Source organism: Chroicocephalus ridibundus, chromosome 5, assembly GCF_963924245.1.
Source record: "Chroicocephalus ridibundus chromosome 5, bChrRid1.1, whole genome shotgun sequence".
Taxonomy (NCBI): domain Eukaryota; kingdom Metazoa; phylum Chordata; class Aves; order Charadriiformes; family Laridae; genus Chroicocephalus; species Chroicocephalus ridibundus.
Window position 1 is genome coordinate 31,272,233 of NC_086288.1, and position 22,131 is coordinate 31,294,363.

General features: G+C 43.8%; 1 protein-coding gene across 17 annotated transcripts in view; it reads right to left on the bottom strand.

Annotated features, from left to right (window-relative positions):
- Positions 1-21,819, bottom strand: part of PDLIM5 (PDZ and LIM domain 5) — a 129,267-nt gene extending 107,448 nt beyond the window's left edge. For 9 of the 17 annotated variants that reach the window (XM_063337373.1, XM_063337372.1, XM_063337371.1 and 6 more), the window contains exons 1-2: positions 20,878-21,024; positions 17,718-17,853 (exon numbers count right to left, since the gene is read on the bottom strand). In XM_063337373.1, the coding sequence (XP_063193443.1) occupies positions 17,718-17,813 (96 nt within the window). In that variant the 5' untranslated portion in view covers positions 17,814-17,853; positions 20,878-21,024. Of the gene's footprint in view, positions 1-17,717; positions 17,854-18,479; positions 18,500-18,598; positions 18,722-20,877; positions 21,025-21,715 lie in introns of those variants that run through there. The other 8 variants (XM_063337376.1, XM_063337381.1, XM_063337380.1 and 5 more) reach the window with 5 other exon arrangements.
- Positions 21,820-22,131: the final 312 nt, after the last annotated feature.

Below are 22,131 nucleotides of genomic sequence, written 5' to 3' on the forward strand. Positions count from 1 at the left end.
ATGGATCCCAATACCTGCATGTCCAAGAGCCAAAAATTCAGCACCTGCTTACATATTAAAGCATGATGGGCAGAGTTGACTAGAATCAGGTATTTGCCCACAAACAACACAAAATTTCTCGTGCAGCCTGAAGAAACACAAAATATTCACTCAACAGCCAAATCAGCTCTATGCCATATTCTCCATTTGTCTGTAGGTTTCTGAAGCCAAAGCACATTAATAAAAGCGAGGAAAATTCTCTTGAAAACAAAGGTTCTATTCATCGCTTAGGAAAATATTCATTTACTAGCATCAAAATACATTTTAACATGTGGAAAAAACAGGATTTTCTAAGCTTTTCTTTCCTAAGCAGTAACTCTTTGTAAGCAGACTTCTGTTTGACCAGGGAATTTATGGAATTCTGATAAGATATACAGGAAACATCAACAGCATTGCAACAAATACACAAAGTGAAGCATTTTTCCACGTTTTGCTTCAGATTTTGTTTCAGATTCAGGATAAATTCCCTTCCATGAGTTTGCAACATCCCAATTAGCCATAGCACAAAAGTCTGAGATGTCTTAGGAAATGCCCCGAGAGATGGAAACGCCGCAGAGATGGAAAGCACGAGCACCGTACCCACAGACAACATACAGGAAATGCTCGAGTAAATCACTGTCTGGGTGAGCGAAAGGAGGAAAGTTCAGGGGGTATTAACATTTTTCTATCTGACGAAAAACAGACTACAAAAGGTATGAGAAACAGATTTGTCACTATACAGCTTTCCACATGTATCCAGCTGCCAGAAATGCTAAATGGCACAATTCAAAAAGGAGGCGTTATGCCAGCTGTCATATTCCTGTATATAGAGAGTGAACCAAATGAGGAAAGGAAAAGACATTAAGGTTGAGTTTCGCTTAAGGGGAATGTATTAATTCCATATTTATTTTTTTCCATAATGTGTTACTTAAAAATCCAAAAGCTAGTTTAACTTATGATATAAAACCCATTCCTACAATGAAATTCAGTTTTCAAAATAAATGCATTAGACATGTAGATGGCCAATTGAAATTATGTCCCAGTGATAACTGTGCAGTACTGTGCTTACACATTTGTTATGTTCTGCTCTCAGTTACCTCATTTTAAAGTGCAGCATATGGAGACATAACGTACATATTGTAAATGTCATTCTTTCTCCGTTGCAGAAAGAGAAATCACAAGTTTACCTATATTACAATCCTGCGGAGTTTACAATGACTGGGCCCATCACAGATATTTATATGCAACATGATACAGACATTTTCCATACCTTCTTCCAGCATCTTTATGTTTTAGTGTCTTTTAAAAGTATTACAAATTTATGAAGCAAGAAATGTATTTCCTACACATCTTCGAGAGGTTCAGATTACTATTATCCACATATCTGCTTATTCTGACATTTCCTCGGGATCTTGCCTGCCATGCTCCATCCCCTACTCCCAAGGATTTCCCCACACATGACACATTTTTTAAAACAGCAGCAAACACAACAAGCAAAGCTTTCTGAAATAACACACATTCTTCACTGGCTAAAGACCTGTCTCCCCCAGATCAGAAGAAACCAATGAAGCCAGTCCAGGAAGTCTTGAAGGATAAAGGAAGCCAAAAGCTTCAATCGGTAAAGGGCTTATTCCACATAGCATAGCAGTTTGGATTCAGCACCTTCATAATGGACAAAATACAGAAATAAGCGTAGATATTCATCCTGCATCTTTTTCCATCTGGATATACTGCAGGCAGAGGAGACCCGCCACCCACCAGTTCCCATCCACAGCTCTCAACCTCATTCTTTCACCACTGCACAGAACAGGGCAGTGGGGCAGCTTGTTCACCCCTGCACGTTCCGTAATCGGAGAAAGAAAATTAGCAGTTCAGTTCTCATTTTAAAGCATGGAGGGACCTTGTTCAGCATTTCTGGCAAGTCACTTCTGAGAAATTCACAAGGACAATGCTCCCAGCCACCCGCTTCTCCCCACGCCACCAGAGGTGACCCCACGGTATCCAATGAAGTCCTGAGCAAGACATTCCCACACACCTCCGCTGAGAGCCCGCACCCCCATGCCCTTTAACACTCTGGGCCCGCGGCAACTTGCAATGCCTTGTGAAAACTAGTAGAAAAATACTTCCCCCAGAGCGCAATCTGTCAGAGGCAAATTCATTTACGACTTGGCTGAACAAGTTTCAGGGCACTGAGGGCTTCCTGGCAGGCAGGAAGAATTATTCAAATCCCACTTGATTTCCCCCCCACCCCGCCATGTCCTTCCTTTTGTTTTGCCTATGGTGCCACCGCTAATAACCAGCCACTTTGCCCTACTTATTTTCCTAACAGGGTCAAATTCTACTACACATGCCATGCACTGTTTATTTCGGAAGGTCTCTAGCAAGCCAGCTGCTCTGCAATTCACTTTCCTCTACCACATACACATGAAACCACGTACGCTACGCCCCAATAAAACAGCTTTTAGACAGTCAGCAACACTGTGGTCACTATGTAATCAATTTAAATACTTGGATTTGATGCACCGTTTTCAGAAACACAGAGATTTAACGTGTTGTCTGTTTAATTATACACGCAACCCAGGTTATAAGAGATCTGCAAAAATTTGTTTCGGGAATTAGGAAAAAACCCCAAACACGAGAAAAATATTTGGCACAGCTCTGTGCCCTAAAGTCCTGAAATATTTATAATGCTACTTAACCATAGGAGCTAGCGCTGCCACCCTCACGCATTCAAAAACCATGAGTCAGGCCCTAGAAATAAGGAGTGTTTTTTAATCTCACAATTTTAATGCCAAGATACACTCTGAGGTTTTGCTGGGTTTTTCAACTTACTTTTCTTGAATCTTCAGTGCAACACTGAGGAGATATTTCAATGATTTAAATTGAATCCAGATTGTGATACAAGCGCATCAATGCAAAGGACTGGGAGCTTAACAGCACCCCCCCACTGCTCCCTTCCCAAAAGTTCACAGTTACTGGGACACTCAAGAATGGCACCAGCAAGAGTAACTCTGGGTTCCTCCATAAACTTGGCCAGAGCAATCTTCCCATGGACACCCCTTGGAAAGGCTACTTTAGGAATATCACTCCAGCATGCAGGAAGACAGCAAAAGAGGTCAAAGACAGCTACGGGTGGTCCTGAGTAACATCCAGTTGGGGTTACTGGTGAGGATCTCAAAGCACTTCCTCCTCCTTATGGGATGACTGGCAAAACAAACTCAGCTCTGTTGTACCGCACTGTGACCCCTTTCATGACTTAGATTTTGGCTTCAGTTTAGTTCAAGCCTTTCAACAACAACTCAACCTTTACTCTTCCTCCCAGTGTGAAGAAAAGGGATGGGGATGGCCAAAGTGGTACCTTATGGGTGATTTTTAACCATTACCTCACTTTTAGACTGCATTTATTGCTCAACAGAGATCAACCCAAGGAAGTTGCTACTTTCTTTACAAAGCAGTTTAGCCCTATGGCATTGTAACAGCCTCTATGCTCTCCTGAATCAGAATGGCCTGAAGTGGCTGAGGGAGGAGAGCTGCTACCATTGCCACGAAGGTGGGATTTTGTGTCAGGCTCTGAAAGATAGTCCCACACACAGGGTGGCCAGAAACTGAAACACATAGCCGAGCCTACACGCCGAGGGTGGTCACACCTCTGTCAGAAGACTGAAAGCCAGAAGCCACCTCTAGACCCATCTCACTACCCCCCACATAACACCAGTTACAAAATTTTTCCTGAAGAAGCCAGCAGTGATTTTGGGGCTGGCAACCCAAAGTGCACGCGTGCTCCTGACGGCATCTCCGCTTGTTCAAGAATCCAGTGGTGCCCAAGTGCTCTCTGCTGCATAAAAGAGCAGCTTGTTTCTTGATGCTAAAGCATTTCCTGCAACTGTACCAATAAACCAAAAGCTGCCATAATGCCTTGCTTTTCTGATTGAGCAGAAACCTAGTGCTGGGCACAGCAAAGCCAGGACATACTACAGTCTGGCAAGGACTGGCATGGTAAGGAAATACTGGAAGGAAAAGGATCGTTACAGACTTAAAATGCAGTACTTACACAATTCAAAACAGAGGCAAGATATCCCTATAAATACTTATACTATCTGGTATACAGAACCCAAAGCTTTCATCATTTGTCATTTGGAGCTTTCTGACAAGTATCCTATATATTTGATTTTAATAGTTTTGTGCAGTTTTGTAGTTTGGGTTTGATTTTGGGGTGGTTTTTTTCTTTCCCACACCTAGTACTTATTATTCCCTTCATTCCTATCCCATCATACACTTTTATGAACCCTAAACCCTGTTAATGCCACAAATAACAATGGCTTCTGAACAGCATTTCTCTTAAATGACAACTAACAGCAAAAACACCTGGTAGACTTATTTCATCAGTAAGACAGATGTTCTCAGGCTAAGGAAAGTAAGGGGGAAAAAACCTGAAAGCAGTACAAATTGTGTTCTTGCAAAACTACCTTTCTCTTCATTCTAAAACAAAAACAGGTGACAAACTGAAAGACTAAAACCTATTTGGCAGAAACTCAAAAAATGGCACTAGAAAACCAGCCCCAATTCAATTTGAATGGTTAGCAATCTGAAATGCTGGAGTGAGGTATTTCCTAACTCATAATGCCCATTGTTATCCATTACCTTTCCCAGAATTGATACTAACATTACATAAATGCCATTGCATCTAAGTCTAAACTATTTGCATGTCACTCCTCTCAAGTGTACACTTCCCCTAAAGCACAGCAGTTAAGCATTCCACAAAGCCCATTTTTATCCCCTTATTCTGGATAATACTTTTCTTTATGAGGGATGGCCTCTTGTCAGGTCCCACCTCTCCCCCATATTCAGCCCCAAACACAAGTCATACAGGAGTTTCTTTCAAGGGAAAGAGTCTATGCTGTAGGTTAAAGGCTGACTTGTACTAGGTATTCATCATCAGGGCGAAGCACGGCAGGAGAATCTCTACCAAAGCTCGTTTGGTACCCTGGGGATACATTCTTTGCTAAAGAGAGACACAGAAGTCAGAGAGCAGCAACGGGATAACCACTGAGCTAATCGAACAGACGTAGATTAGGATATGCAATGAGACCAAGTACAGAGTTGCGCACATAGCAAGCCAGTGACAGAGGAGGCATTCGGAGTTGCCAGAAGCACTCAAGGCAAGCCATCTTGTTGATGAGGTCAGGAACCAGTTGACGTCAATGGCTACAGCATCCAAAAATCATGTACCCATCACGTATATCATGTATACCCATTTGTCTTCATCATGTATATCACGTAATCATGTATATCCATCTGTCTCCATCAGCATGCCAAAAGCATGCCTTACGTTTGCAAGGAGGAAGCAGGGGTAAAACACACCAGCAGTTTAGCCTTCTCCAATAGCAGGAGGTTGCAAAGTAAAGCTTCAGCACCAACTGGTTTGCCCTAAATCCTCACTTTGACTGCTGCAATCAGAGTTTCCTGTGAGCAATTTCCAGTTATTTAATCCCACACCATCCAGGGCAGAGTTATAAACCGATCTGGGCTGTCAACTGCAGCAGCAGCAGTTTTCGTCAGGTCAGGTATCAAAACAAATTAATGTCATTTGAAGTTTCAACAATCAGCAGTTTCTGTGTTTTAAAGTTCAAGTGTAGATGTGTCAATGGAAGAAAATACTCTCACAGAGGAGATACTCGACTGGCCAGACAGTATCACGTTCCCTCTGACATAGGCAAGATGGTGATACTTTTATCCAGAGAGATATCGCAAGAATTCAAGTCTCCAAGATTTAAGTGCACACCTCAAGGAAACCATCTTTATGTTTTCACATTGAAAATGAATTGCATTTCTAGACATATACACAAAGTTTATTCTTTTAGTCAAAAACCTACTTATCTGTATTTTGTTCATAAGCTTAGTTATTTTAGTCAATAATTCAGAAGAGACAGTTTTACACAACTACCCAAAACAGGACCTGCTCTGAGGTACTAATCTCTAGTTTAAAGAGTGCAATAATTGCACACTGCAAAGAGAGATAAGGGGACAGAGCGTCTCCACAGCATTTCCAGAGCAAGGGATAGTGAAACACCACACCTACCTAATACGCAAAGACTTCTCATCCCCAAATGCTACTAAACCCCTTGATTTAGCCCTATAATTTTAGTGATAGAGACTGACTGGCTGGTCAAAGATCTGTTTCTAACCTAGCTCTCAGGATGTCATACAAATACCTGGGCTAGCCAGTTTTCTTATGGCTAACAATCACTGGCTAATGCCTCTGAGAGAAAGTAGAAAGTTGGCTGGGAAAGGTCAATTGTCTCCTCCAAGCAAGCCAATGTTTCTTTCCTTCTGGTAGCAGCAGTCTGACGACCCAGCACTGCTGGGTGCTGAGCAGCCATGCACATCAACACAGGCTGAGCCTTAAGCAAGAGACATCTTACGGAGACAACTTAATATGCCTAAAATTACGCTTTTGCTCAAGTGTTTTTGCAGCACCAAGGCTTGGGTTCTTAGTGTTTACAGGATTACATTCAATCTGCACAACAGCAAAATAATTTAATTTACAAATTGAATCTGCTCTCAAAGGAGATTCATGTAAGCCCCTGCTACAATGACTTTTGCTCATAGCCAGTTGCCAAAACACGACAGCTGGAAAGTGGAGAGAATAGCCTGTATCCATAGCTGACAAAAGCTGTAATTTAATAAGCATTCAGTGGGGGTTTTCACAGCTTAGTATACAGACAGACATGTCCTAGCAAGTCTGGCTTCGGCAATTCTAGACCGTACAGTCCCCAAGTACCTGCCCCCTACCTTTGCACCAGCAGCCCCACCTCCTGCAGCCAAGTCTGCTGGGCTGAGTGAGTCTCTGCTACACCAGTCCCACCTACGATCCCTGCTTAAAGCACTGATGGAGGAAGAGTTTCATCTGTTGAGCTGGCTTTGAGCTCTGACATGGAGATGCGAGCACTGTTTTTTTTTTTCTGCCAACGTTCTTTGGCCAGTGATTACCACTGACAGAGAGCTGGGGGCCAGTTCACATACAAGAAAATTGTTAGGTTATTACATAAGCTTATTCCCATTTTAGTGAACTGCCAATGTTTTCGGTTTTTCCCCCCCCTCTCACAGCTCTATGCATTAAGAAAAGATTTAAAGAGCACAGGAACGCAGGCTGCCAGATAGGATGCAATGCTGCCCACTCTCCGACCACTACCGCTTCCTTTGCGAGGTTGATTGTGTCCCCTGACCACTATCTACATTACATTTGATCAAGCCGTGAATCCAGATAATCAGTGCCTCGCAAAGAACTAATACACTGTCCCCTGAGGGTTGAGTATACTCTGTCAGAATACACATTTTGGGGGATTCCTTTTCGTTCCTAAATAATTGCTAACAAGCCACCGTAGACCGTAGGCAGAGAACACTCTTATTTGGTCTGGACTCAAAACACTGTAATTTCATGAGCAGCTGCAGAAAGCTGACAGGGAACGAAGAAAATTTACTCTACCCAAGATGTCTTTGATGTTTAAAGCTTTACAAGCTTTCCATTTCCCTATCAGTGTAATAAAAGCAAGCCCAACCCAACTCCTGGTTTGTGCCCAAGCTCTCTGGTTTGTACATCTCCATTGGGTTTTTTCTTTGCTTTTCTTTTTTTTCCTTCGTCCTTTTAAAAGGCATTAGGTAAAGAAAAATAGAACAGCTTAGAAGGAATTGCTTAGATACATGAGCAAGTTGGAGACAAGCAATCCCATTAGTCTACCTCTCCATGTCTTTCACAACGCCAAGCTAAGTCTAGAACCACAAAGAGGCAGAAATCACTGGCAAGGAATTCACCAGAAAGAAATCACTAGACATCACTGGCAAGGAATTCACTCACCCCAGAAAAAACCCCAACAATTTTGGCCACTTAATTCACGGGAAAGAAAGAAAAGTTTCATTTACTAGCTGCCTTCGACTCAGAACTATGCCTGGCTTGTCATGTGTAAGATGTACATTAGAAAGAAAAAGCTTTAATAGCAGATGTACCATAAACTTTGAGATTAAGCTGTTCTGTCTGGCAGAGGGAATTTTTTCACAGCAAAGCTGCCTTTTTTTTTTTTACGGGTTCTGCACAAAAATATTCTATAGCTAGAGTTTCGACCGAGGTGATACAATTTTTTTAATAACAAAAATACATTTTATTTATGTCTGCAATTTTCAGATTTACAGCATTTTGTCTTTGCTCTACAGAATTCCTTTTTAAAAATCTCAAATGCTGTTACTGCCAATAAAACATCACACTTAATGGAGACACTTTGATTATTTTCTCCACAGGTTTAATAAATTTTGTGAGAATACCTAAATATGATCCTATTATTTTCATAAACACAAAACTTAACAAACAGCGAGTTTTAGCCTCCTGAAATTGATACACTCTACGTTAATCTGTTTAGCATCTAAATCACTATTCAAGCCTTCAAAAGAACTATGAAATAATTCACACAAAATAAATGTTTCTGATGCCTTCCAATGGTAAGTACTTCACATTGTTCAATCACTTGTTAGAGAAAGAACTAGATACCACATTAAGTCATCCCTTAATATAGACGAGGGTAAGCCAAACTTCTTTCCTATCCAGTTAACATGCAAACCATTTGACCTTTCCAACAGGACTACTAAAGACCTGGCAAGATCCACTTTTTAGCCTATGGGACTTCACGCAAGGCATTACATTTTACTTCAGGGCTTTGTTACAGGCACAGCTGACAGCAATTGCGAGAGTTCATACTTGCAAATACTTTCACCTATCAGATGCAATTTTCTCTTGCTGGTACTTTTACTAAGTTTAACTGTTTAAGCTGAGGTTTCTAATGCAATACTAACTCCAAATCAGATAGAAACTATAATAATCAATAATAAAAAATACTATGGACTATTCCAGTTCAAATTTTCTGGCCTACATTAAAAGAAAGAACACCAATCTCTTAAGGAATGAGATTCCTGTTTTGAGTGGGGACTCAACACTTGGTACATCTTGAAGCTTGATAGTATATCGGTAGAACAGTCACACAGGTGTCACAGAATTATTGATTTTACTCCAAGTTTTCTGGACTGTAGAACACTGAAGACTACTGTGGTCCCTGTTAAGTAAAAATAAGGGACCGACAGCAGAAATCTCTTCATGGTCTGTGCCTGCTAACTATGCTTTACACCAAAACCACTGAGCATATTCCATTAGGGCAGTGCTTATTGATCTGCTCCGAGGGTGTGCATCACAATACAGTCTTCAATTTATAATGTGCTGTTTTGTCCCCCTACTACCTCTCTCCTTGGGTCAGCGTACACAAGAGACTATGTGCTGGGAACTGCACTGGTGTTTCGAACTGACAAAAGAAGAGCTACCACGTGTGGGACACCATCCCATTAACTGAGTGTCAAAAGGCGAGTGACGAATGAAGCAGAGAAATGCAACAAGATGGCGGGAATACCGCTATGCGGTGTTACGCAAGTCACTGAAATCAGACTTTTACAGGCTGTCCAGTAAGGGTGGCCTTCATTCCCCAACTTGAAACCTTAGGTCTGTTCTGCAGAAGTGTTTAGTGGCCACAGGCATACGCAGCCGGCTGGTGCGCGAGTAGCAGCCAGTCACAGAGTAGCACCTGCCCCTCCTCACAGCTGTACCAAAGCTAACAGCATCCACACTTTCTCTCTCTTCCTCTGTTGCATCTTCCTCCTTTTCTTTGAACTTCATTTCCACATGTACCTAGATTTAAGCAAGTCATTAGAGAGACTGCTCTTCAGTACAAACATAGCACAAGCTCCTATTGCCTACCTTTTCCCCCCCTCTTAAGAAGTTGAGACCGAATTCCCACAGCATATCATTACCAGCATGACCATGCTCCTGAAGAAAACCCTTTCCAGAACAGTTCCTGGAAGCAAACCTAAGTAAACAAACCTGATTTATCAGCAAACTTGTCTGAGAAGACCATCATAGACCGGTATAGCCCACAATCACCTACTGACATACTGACAGCAGTAGCTTGCCCGCATTTAAACCAGACTAGTGCAGTTAGTGACACTCAGACTCTTACTCATCAGCTCTGTCTTCATCATCGCGCACTAGAGCAGCGGGACAGTATAAACTCCTTAATAGGAGTAAGGCTTTAAGTCAATATGGTAACTGAAGCTACTTGCACCTCAAAGGATTCTGTGCCCAAAGTTCATAGCCTTTTTCTTCCACCCACATCAACTCACCTAAAAGAAGATAGTACCTCTCTCCACAAACTCAGCTTGAAGACCTCTTACGGAGAGGGAACCTGAACAGATACTTTTGTCATTTTTTCCCTACTTCTACTGCCCTGAAGACTTGAGTCAAAGACTCACGTAATACCAGCCTTAGCAGTGGCCTCCTTTCCTTCTGTCTCTATGCTTGTAACAGCCACTTATGGAAGAAAGCATACTTCTATTTCTCATATTTGTTCAAACAAACCTCAGCCTCAATTATTATTTTTTTTTGAGCATTGGCAAGAGGAATATCATCAACCTTCACATATTTCCACTGCTTTAGGAACACGAGAGACAGTTTTCTCTCACACTTTCCCTTATATTGATAACATATGAAATCTATTCTTAAAAAGTCAAAACAAATGAAGAAAAGCCAACAATGTTATCTCCTGGCTCCATCCCAAAGCCAAACAAACAAACCTTTCAACACCATGTCTTTTCTCACAATGCCTTCTGATAGCCATCGGCCAATGAATAATGAGAAAAACAGTTACACTAAAAATAGCATCTCCAAACGGTGGGGAAGTCGACAGAAGTTGTCAGGCCTCCAGGGCCAGATACTCGCAAAGAAAACATGCCTAATTTTTTTGCAGTTACTATTCAATAAATTGTCCTGCTTTTTGGCGTCCGGAAGGACTGCCAATTTTGCATCTGCTCTGAACATCTAATCAGAGTTTATTTTTTCACTACATCTGTCTTTGAGAAGCGGACACTGCAAACAAACACTTTAGTTTTTCCATCATGAAATATTTAGCTTGTACTCATCATACTGTAACTAAACTGTCACTTATAAGGGGAAAAAGAGTTACCAGCATTTTTTAATGTAAAAAGAATATGTTCACACATCACATCAGATATCCCTCAGCTACAAGCTCATTGGTTCCTTTTCCCCCCCAGTACAGCCAGGTTCACTTTTGGGGGAATGACATCAGTAGAGGAACTATTTTAAAATAACTTAGCTTCCTACTTGGTCTGAGGAGGTTTTCTGACAATTAAGGTCATGAGCAGACAAGATGCAGGCACTTCTCTTCCGCCTCTTCTCCCCCATGCCCTCCCTTCTTCCCAGCCCCACTCCAGTGATGGTCTGTCTTGCTTCAAACTGCACAGCAGAAGAGACAAGGGAAGGAAAACAAATGGTATGGGGAAATATGGCCCTTTTCCCAATTTTCAGCACAAAGAGGTTAAACAGTGGTGGGAAAAGAGGCAATGGGGAAATTATGTTTGTACCAACTGATCTCTCTTTCCATCTTCAAGTTAAACGGAGGAGCTCTATAAAGGAGGACGTTGCTTGCAGGCAACTATGCAAACTCTGAAGCACTAACCAGCACTCTTTAGACTTTCAGAAAACTCGCTCATATTAAACCACTTGTGCAGCTGGGAGCTTTTAACTGTCCATATTCCACTTGGTTCCCAAAGAAAAAACCTACGCTCTTTCAGGCCTCAGTGCGGAGAGGATACAGACTTTGGCAACCATAGCTCATTTGTCATTCTCAGTATTTTTTTCAGTAAACCACATCTTGTAAACAGAATTAAACAGAACAGAGTAACACTTCTTGCTTTATGTCTTGGCTAATCACATCCATTTCATAAGCACTGATATCTCCCGTAAAATGCAGCATTTATTGCCGTAGAAGCAGGACCAGCAGGAAAGTGCTGTGACCTGCACTGATGTCTCTGACCCTGGGCCAGGAAGTTGCAGTGGTGGAGCACATCCCCGGCTGTATCTTGTGCAAACCATCACAACTCGGTAGCAAGTCAAACCAGCACAGCAATGCCAGCAGCTGGCAGTTCAGGCTTAGTTAGTAGCTCTCAGTAGCTTCCAGGATGAAGCATAAAGTTACCAACACAATTATCACTGACCAGACCAGCAGTTGTTTCAGTGTTTCTCTCCTGTTTCACATGCCTGCTTGAAAGATCATTTCCCCAGCCCTCCACTGCAATAGCTTATTTCATACCTACACAAAACTTGATTTTACTGGCTATGACACGCATGGCTTAGTAAAATAATTCACACAAACAGAAGGGCAAGAGGCTCAGCCAGGGTTTAGTCAATCAAAGCTGACACGCTCTAGGTCCATTCAAAGCATCATTTTCCTTTATTCTCTTCCCATTAACATTATTTTCACAGATGTTAATGACTTTAAGATAGCTTGCTTCTAAATATTAAGGCAGCCAAAGGCCAAGCCCCTGAATAAGCAAACACTGTGCAAAACCAATCATACGTGCTCCGACCACGTGGACAACTTGCTGGGGAGCCATGTACCTACCTGGGTAGGCAGGAAGGAAAGCGGGAGAGCAGAGGAGACAACTCCTCTGATAGTGACCTCCCCATACCAGCATGAGGAATGTCATTATGCTCACGTGGGGTAAATGTTGAGCAGCTGATGTTGCTGCACATCCATTCCCTACTTCATCCCAAGGTGGGCTGCTCTCCCACCTACTCCCTAGCTGTACTGCTTGCTGACAGATTCATTATCATCAGCCTTGCATCAACTACAACCTTGCAGCAATAACACAGAAAAACATACCTGAAACAGATGAAATAATGAAAACTGAAAAACTGCAAAAAGAAGGGTCTATTTCTAAGGGGTTTTTTGTTTGTTTGTTCTGTTTTGGGTTTTTGGTTTTTTTTTTTTTGAAGAGGCAAAGCAACCACTGAAGCCAGGAGCAGCTGGGAGGGTGACACTGAAAGAAGTTGCAGTAGACAAAGAGAGCTGTCAGTCGGGTCAAGGATTTCAACACGACTGTTTTCCATTTGATTCTTACAGGAGGAGAAAGACAAATAGCGAAACGTCTTCAGAAGGAAGATGGCTAGAGTTGCCACCAGGATTGAACAAAAAAGTAACTTTTAAATACAAGAAAACATCCTATGTATTTGTATTAGGTGGGAGGGTACATATTGCATGTAGACTACGTTACTGTTCAAACTGTAGTTTCACTTCAGTATTTCCTTGTTTCTAGTGGTAACTAGTGCCATAAAACAGAGACAAGCACTGTTTAGAGACCGCGCCACAACATCTTTGATAGGCTACAAACATTTCAAGCATACATTTAGAACAAATACCTAAATCTGTCACAGGTCACCAGAACATAATGAATACATCATCAATACCAAACACTATTGATTCCAGTCTGCAGAGGACAGCAGTTTTGACAATTCTAAAGCTACAGTCATGCTTACGGAGTTTATTCTGCTTATGTTAGTTAAGCATTGGAAAGTAACCAACTCCCAAAAACGTAAAGCAAATATAACGTTAATTCAAACTCTGTAGAAGTGTGTATTGTTTTAAAAGCTACTGTGTTGCATGTAAACAACATAGACCATGTTGTAGATATCATTAACCCCAAATTCTGTAAATATAATAATTAGCATGCCCAAGAGCCACTCCAGGAATCCTGCCTAGCAGTGCATTTGGACTACTTTACCTTCAAAACTGCATTTATTCTAATTCAGCAGAAAAAACAAACTCTTACGCAAACAAATCTAGAAGGCAAAGATCTACTGAGTGTAGAACAATGTTATTCCCAAACTGGACATATCCCTAGCATCAGTAGGATTTACTTAAGACCACAGATCTATGTGGAAATCAGCAACAGCATGTCCCTTATTATTGGCAATCCTGATTGAAAACAAATTAAGCTGCAATTATTTTGGTCCAATAGTCCAGCTTTGACCCAGCTGGTGTTTAGCAGAACATCCTGCAACTTGGAAATAATTGAGAAACAAGGAGGACCCATGCTGTAATTCTTGTGGTGTATGTAGCCAACACTCAAGAGTGTTGGCACAACGCCACACAAATCTACCAGGTGGAAAAGGAGATACCTGTTAAGTAGCTGCCTTTTCAGTGGTCTACGTTAATTCAGAAGCAATCAGTTTATTCATATGAAGACAACTGCTTTATGGCAAGTGTCATTTCATGTGACTACATATGTTACAGATAGACGTATAGACATCAAGCTTTTTCTTCCATAGAGAAGTCTGAATCTTAGTCATTTCCTAAATTAGCGACTTTATAGCTACCAGAATGTAATTAACCTCTCAGCAATTTGTTCTTATCTGCTCTAGCTTTCCATTTTTTCAGTTTTGCATCACAACATAGGTCTTGAAGGAATAAGGAGAACTGTTGATTCTTTAAGTAATGTAAAATGCCATGATGAAAAAGAGCAGCAACTCCAAATAATCTAAGTTTGCAAACCTCGACTTCAGTAATTTTGCCTTCTTCACTGCAGGCCAACTGGTCACAGTTTCCAATCTCTCATTATACAAGTACCACTACAGAATAAACTACCTGGAAGCCCAACAGTACAGTTATATGTGGTGGCCCGAAGCACTTTAACACTTGGCTGTTAATAAAAGATGTAGATCTACCACCTCAGCCCTCCCTTTATTCCAGGTTGAAGGGTGAAGATCAAACTGTTTTCCTTTCAGAGCAGCTTCCTTCCCACTCACCCCTCTGTCGCGAGGGCCGTACCCCACCACCACACTCCCATCACTGCACCCGCCCCACATCAGCTTCCCAGTGTGGAATTCCCAACCTGTGCAGTGGCTCTGCAGGGCTCAGACAGGCGCCTTCGCAAGGTAAGGAGGACAACTGTGAAAAGCCGCCCCGCTGAAGTCCAGCCAGGTGAAAGCATACATAACAAGTACTGCACGCATTGTTGTTGTACTGATTTATGCCACTAACTCTAAGGCTGTATCTCCAACATCACATACGTTACTTACCATGAAATGCGTATGGCTGTATATGTAGCAACTTTAAATCACTAAGAGAGCTATATTAAGTGACTGACATAACCCTGCAATAACTAACTGTTGCTATTAGTTACGATGTTGCAACTAGTTTACAATATACTAGCTTATGAGAAATCAAATATTACTGCTACCCCTGCATTAATGTTAACCTGTTACACCTTAGCTGACATTAAGACCTTCAACTGAAGAGCACAAAACAGGCTTTTGTCTTCCCTCACATAGGCAATAGGGAGCACGCCCATTTAAACTGCATTCCGTACAAAGCCAAATGACTTATAAAAACTTTCTCCAAGGAACCATGTGAAATCTTAATTTGTTCAAATCATTACTAAAAAGAGATTAACTTTTCAGATAAACAGCTTTAGAAAGCAGTGTTTTTTCTGCGCTTTGTAAACTGTACTTTATTTGAACTTGATTTCAAGGAGTTTAAACTAAAGCAGGAAATTAGCCCTCAGCAGTGCAGCCAGATTCATCCTCAGCATCTAGAGGACAAATTAAAAACAAAAGAAAACCAAAAACGTCCTCCTTGCCAAAGAACATAATTCTGCTGTCTCATTACTGTTTTGCTAAAATAATTTAATTAGTAGTCTTCAGATACAGGAAGGCATTTATGCCTCATCAGGAAAAGAAGGGCTGGGGGGGGTGAAGGGTACATGCTGTTCTAGCATACCAGGAACCAGCATTGAATTCTTCCAGTTACCGGGCCAAAGCTGGATTGGCATACCAGAACTAAGCACTTTTTTGATCCGCCCCCCCCAAAAAAAAGGCAAAGGCAGCTGTCAGTCATCTAATATTTGCATACTCTTAACCACAAATAAGAAGAAACAGTTGAGCTGAGGAGCAGTGCCGAGGTGTAATAGGTGAATTGGATATTGTGCTTCCCCTCCTGTGCACAAATTAAAGTCCTAAAACCACTCCAGTCCCCATCTTTCATTATGTTCTGCTCTTGTGGGCACTGACATTTGTCATTAGGGAATCCCATAACTAAGGCTTTTATACGTAGCTATTTAGGCCAGTTCCCCTAGGCCACTCCCTGCGACAGCATATCTGATTCCTGCAATAAAGTAGTAGTCTAGGCTCATTTCAATGTGTGTTTCCTCTTTAGAAGCTTTTAGATGGGAAGCCTGCTTATAGTGGGGCTGCACTCTAGATCTCCAGGACAGCAGAGGCTCCTACAAGAAATTTCTACCTTTTCCTAAACCCGGTTGTTTACTATGGTTTACTGCCTACAGCATTTAATTGCTCATCAGTACCACACACAAGTACCCTATGAGGGCAAGAGCCTATGCTTTTGCAAAACCTTGTCATGAGAGCACTTGTACTGTCGAATCAGAAGAGCACTATTTGCATCCCCAGTTCAAATTTCTCATTAGTGTAGGAGTAATCAGCTACTGAACAAGAAACTGAATTACAGTTTAGCTTGGAAATCCCCGGAGTTTGGGAATAAACTCCTTCTCAGCCTCTTTTTGGCTCAGGTATCAGCTGTATTCAACTGTACACAAGCATTTCTACAGCTCTGCAGTCCATTTTAGCCATATAAAAATAATTTTGCAGACTCAAACTGTATTTTTACTTCACCAGCATAATCCACAGGTGAATAGGATAAGGCAAGTCTAAATGAACTGGCAGAGTTTGAATCGCTAGTTGAGATTAGCTAAAAATATTGCTGTGATGCATAAACCCAAATAGAAACCTGGTCCCTCTCCCAGGGCAGTATCAATTCTGCAGTCCCAACAGGTGTAAAAAATAATTCATCTTTGTCACTAAACTATATGAATATGCAAGAGGGGGAGGAGAGCTGTTGACAGAGAAGGTGCCATTTGTACATAAACGCTTCCACTCTGCAAATTAAATTTGAAGGTGCTGGGGTACAGAGCTATTAGAAGCCAGTTTCTTCACCCAGAGATTTCCAATGATCCTATAAATTCAATACTGCAAAGTCTGTCCCTATATTCTATATTTAAGTGCTTCAGCCATCCGAGGAAGGCTTTGAAACTCAGCCCACACTGAAAGAAAGTCCTCCCTGAAAACATGGTTTAAAGTAGGAAACTACCTAGATAGCGCCTGCATACAAAGATCACATTTGTTTTGATTTAGTTCCTCAAATGGTTTGAATATCAGTTCAGAGCACATACTCTAAAAAATGCTGGTGAGAAAGTGGCACATTCACTCAGGCACATATTGATGAACAGCTATTTACAACTACTGTCATTTAAGTGCCTTTTTATTGTAAATAGTGGGATTTGCAAGAACAGACACCAGAAGATCCTCTAGCTGCTGAATAAACAAGGGTAACATGAGTGATTTTCCCCCCACTGCCTCCCATTTGAACAGCACGGGCTCAGCCCTGGACAGAAAATTGCCTGTTTCCTGCCAGCCTCCAACCTCTGCATCTCCGTTTTCTGGGTGGGAGCAAGGAGGGGAATTCAAGGGCGGTTTCTTTTGTTTGTTGCATAAATAAATGTAGATAAAACAACCATTTCAAATGAACACGTCCTTCCTAAGACAATTTTGTTGGAGCCTTCAGACAATAAAGAAGATTTATTTTCCCAGCTTGTGCAGCACCCAACAATCCTCTATGCCACAGGGCAAGCTGAGCCCCAGCATCTGTAATTAATGGCTTTGCATACTTATGTCTGAAGGCCGCCGGTCAGCCACAGCATACCAGATACCCATATGCAGGCAAAGAGGCAAAGGCACTTACCCGAGAGATAGCCAGAGGCATGTTGAAATCCTTGCCCCCTTGAAGTCTGAAACCCCAAGGAGCTGGGCCCACCAAAGACACGCTGTAGTTGCTCATGATGTTTAGTATTCAAGGATCAAATCCAAAGAACTGATGCCTGTGGAAGAGGATTACGGCTTTAATTTAAAGATGATAAAAACAAAAGGCACTGTCTACCATTCTGAAAGCCTTCTTTCTTCATCTGTCTTCCCCTTAATAGTACAAAAACAGCCAAAAACCCCACACCAGGTCTGTCATTACTTGTGCTTTTATTCCACACCTGGTTTTCTCCATAACTTAAGAAGAAACATAACTAGAGAACTGGTAACATAGATTTGGGACTTTGTGAATTTCTGTTGCTGAGATGTTTCGCAGCTAGTTCTTACTAACCAAATACTGTGTGGGGGACAAAAACCCACCACCCAACGTTAAAGCTCATATTTAACAAAAAAGTCAATGTTGAGACAAGCATGAATTGACAGTATCCCTTAAGTCCAAGTATGGAAGAAATTAGCACTACTGGCACATTCATTTCTAATAAAATGAGTATCATACGCTGCCATGTCATCAGCTCAAAGCTTGTTTCTAAACACATTATGTCTTGACAGCTTCAAAACGATGTCAAAACATCACAATTTTGAAGTTAATCAGAGGAAAATAAAATCCTTGTGACTTCTTTATTTTTATAGCATAGCTTCATATTGGTAGAACAATACTACAGACAAAACCGATATTAAAACCAACCCTCAAATGAAAGCTGTGAACTAAAGCGAAATACCCATGGCTGCAACTTAGCGCTGAGGCAGCAAAAGCAAAGCAAAACCCGAGAATCTCCCTCCCCACAAACGTGGGCAACAAATTACCTTTAAAAGGCAACAGAAGCACTTAATTGCCGTTCAGTGTCAAAGATAAGGGCTTCAGTTTCACCTCGGATAAGTAACGCTACAATGACATCTTAGGTAGTGGATCCCGTCTATTTTTGTATGGCTGAAGGCAGGCAGGAGCACACCAGGGCGGGCGGGTGTAAGACTACACCGGGGCACAGCCAGATTCCATACTGGGATAGGGACATTTAAGGTGGACCTTCAGTCAAGCAGAAGCAAGCGGGCTGCAGACCCCACCGAGCTATGCAAAGCCCGGTTTTACCTGTTCATACCCTGCAAGGGTGGGTAGGATTTTTTTCTTTTTTTTTCGGAGGCAGTGGATTTTTGCAAATGCAGCCCAGCCCTATGGACCTTCAGAACGGGGCTGTCCCGCGGCCCCGGCGGGTGCAGGGAAGGACATTTAATGTCACTCCTGGAGAAAGCCATCATGCTTCTGGGTTCACCTCCCAGAGCCACAGAGATCCGCTGCTCAGACCTCTGTCTAAACCAAACGGCAAACTTTAGGCACACCGGCAGGCACTCAGGCAACCGGAACGGGGCTGCTGGCATTGGGCAGAACAAGATATATATTAGGAAGCAGAATTCGGAGCTCGTAAGAGCAGTGCCTGGGTACCTGGGCAGTTCCTGATGTACCCCCACCTGCTGGCACCCAGCAAAGGGGCAGCTCTGACCCCAGGCACTGACTCAAACCCACCCTTAAAAGTCTCAACAACGTACAGGCTGAGCTCTCATGTGGCTGAAGTGGGGGGAAGGTAGTAAAAATCCTCTACCAAGTTTGAGCTAGGACTCTTAGGGGACTCACTCACTGCTAAAGCAGGAACTACAACTCGTTTAATTGCACTGTGCACTGAATTCCTTGTAAAAAGAGGATTTTAATTAGTCACAGATTTCTTTCCGTACAAAAATACAAATTCTCGTCATTCCCTCTAAATGAAATACGCCGCAGTGACGGGTCACTATAAATTAGAGACTGCAGAAAAGCAGACCACATCAAGCCATCAGCACACATGCAGTTCATTGGCACAGGCAGACTGTTTTACCTATCAGTTAAAACTGAAGCGCTTGTGTAGCGTCTTTTTTTTTTTTTAATAAAAAAAACAAACCGTGAGTAACAGCTAGTTACAATAACACAGCTAGGAAAAAAAGATTGAGTTATATTAGAAAATGAGGCTGTTCTTTTTCATTTGTAGCAACTACAAACGGGAGGGAAGAGGCTGAAATGCCATGCATCACTCTCAGCATCACTCATCTTTCCTTTCTCACCCCCTCGATTCTGCCGTGTCTGCATCTCTAGGCTTACACATACACCGGCAAGGAATAATAGACAAAGGAAATCCCTTCAAAGTTTAGTTTAACAAATTTCTTAAAAGATGCTTAGGGCAACATCTAAGGGAAAGTATTGCAACCCAGCAGCTCCGCTTCATGTGGGGAACGTTGCGCAAACAAACCAGCTACGGGTGGAATTGTGCAACTTTCACTTAGACGATCAAACGCTTGGTGGATCTGCTTCTGGGACGGGGGAATTTCAAAACCCAGGCAGAAACACTTGCCTTCGACCACTGTCACCAGGGCCCTGGTCCCCAGGGGACGAGGGGGTGGCCAGCGAGACCCTCCTGCCCTCCCGGCAGAGGGGTGGCTGTGCCCGAGGGGGCAGCGCCAGCGCCCCGTACCGCGCCCCCCCACACACACTCCCCCACCGAAACCCTCCAAGCGCCCCAGGACGAGGAGCCTCCCAGCCCCACAGCGGGATGGGTCTCAGTCCGAGGCATCCCCACAGCCCTAGGAGCCCCAAAGGCAACCCGGCGTGCGGCCTCACGGGTGCCACGAAGCCTGGGGGTCGCGGCACCCCGGACCCCCGTGCCCAGGCAGCCCCCACAGCCACAGCCCCAGATCTAAGGAGCCTCACGGGCAGCCCGGCGTGCGGCCCTACGGGTGCCACAAAGCCTGGGGGCCGCGGCACCCCAGAGCCCCAGGCAGCCCCACAGGCAACCCAGGGCGAAGAGCCCCACAGGTGCCCCACAGCCGCGGGACGAGGCGCCCCACGGGCGCTGCGCCCGGGGCTGGGCTCTGCCCAGAGAGCGGGGCACCGCCGGCAGACCCGGCCCGCGACAAACCGCGCGCCCCGCTTAAAAAAAAAAAAAAAAAAAAAAAAATTAAAAAGGAAAAAATAAATTAAAATAAGCACCGTGAGGTTTTAAAATCCCCGGCCAATCTGCTGACTTCTTGCCCCTCTCCCCCAAGCCTCCCCAGTCACTCACCCCGGCGGTGCGGTGCGGAGTGCCGAGGACACCGGCGGCGCGTCTGGGCGGCAGCGGCCCCGTCCCCCCGGTCTTGTTCTCACTTCCGCCTGCCGCCGCCGCCCCTCCCCCGGCCCGGCCCGGCCCGGCCCTGCCCGGCAGCGGCGGCACGGGGCGGCGGTGCGGAGCCCAGCGCCGAGCGAGGGCTGGGGGAGGCGCAAAAACACCGTTCCCTCCCGCCCGCCCTCCGTTTACTATTCTTTTACTTTCTTAAACGGAGAAACGCACGCGTTTCCCCCCGCTTTGCACTAGAGGGGAATAATCAAGGCGCACCTGTGAAAGGCGGGAGGGGGTGCCGCCGGCTCTCCCTGGGCCGCTGCCCCCCCCCCGCGCTTCCCTCCCCGCCTGAGGGAAGGGGCTGCTGTGCCGGGCGGGGGAGCAACGGGGCCCGGCCCCCAAATTCCCCCCCAGGCAGCCTCCCCACTGTCTCAGAGGTACAATCTTCAACACGGCCCCACGTACAGCCCCCACGGCTGCAGGGACAGCCTGCAGCGGCCCTTACAAAAAGAGAGAGTTTGGTTAATTTAGCGCGGAGTAGCAAGAGGAGCGGCAGGGAGATACGCTCGCCGCCTGAAAGTACATCAAAGCGGGGAGCAGCAGTGGGGCAGAAGGGCTGCTCAAGCTAAAAGACAGTGCTGGCACAAGAACACATGCCTGTGAAGTGGACATGAATAAATTCAGTTCGGAAATTAGTAGGAGTCCAACAGTAAGGAGGAATGGGAGGTTTCTGGCACAGCCTCACCAGAGGAGTGGGTGCAAGAAATCAAACTGCTTCTAAGGTGAGGCTTGATCAGCTTACCTTCTACGATACACTTGCCTGTCAGCGGAACAATTGTTTAACCGGGAGACTATCAGTTTGGTGACCCACGAAGTTGCTGACTGAAGCGGGACAGACCTGCTGGGAGATCGCCCTGCTGAGCTTCACGGAGCCTGGCATGGCCGGAGGGAGGGACAGGGTGAAGATGAAGCCATCACACTTCATTTTCGGCTTTAGTTGCACTGCACAGCTAGGTGATGCTTGAGGTTCATAACTGTCATACTTCACGTGCATTAAAAGTCATTACAAACAATAGTGGCTATGAAAGAAATGTGCACCTCATTAACAGTACCATCAGTGCTACAATTCAGAGGATTTCAATCCCCTCTCTAGGCATGGATTTCCTCCAGAGAAAGAGTGCAGAAGAAAGTTTAAATTCATAGAATTGGCCGGGTTGG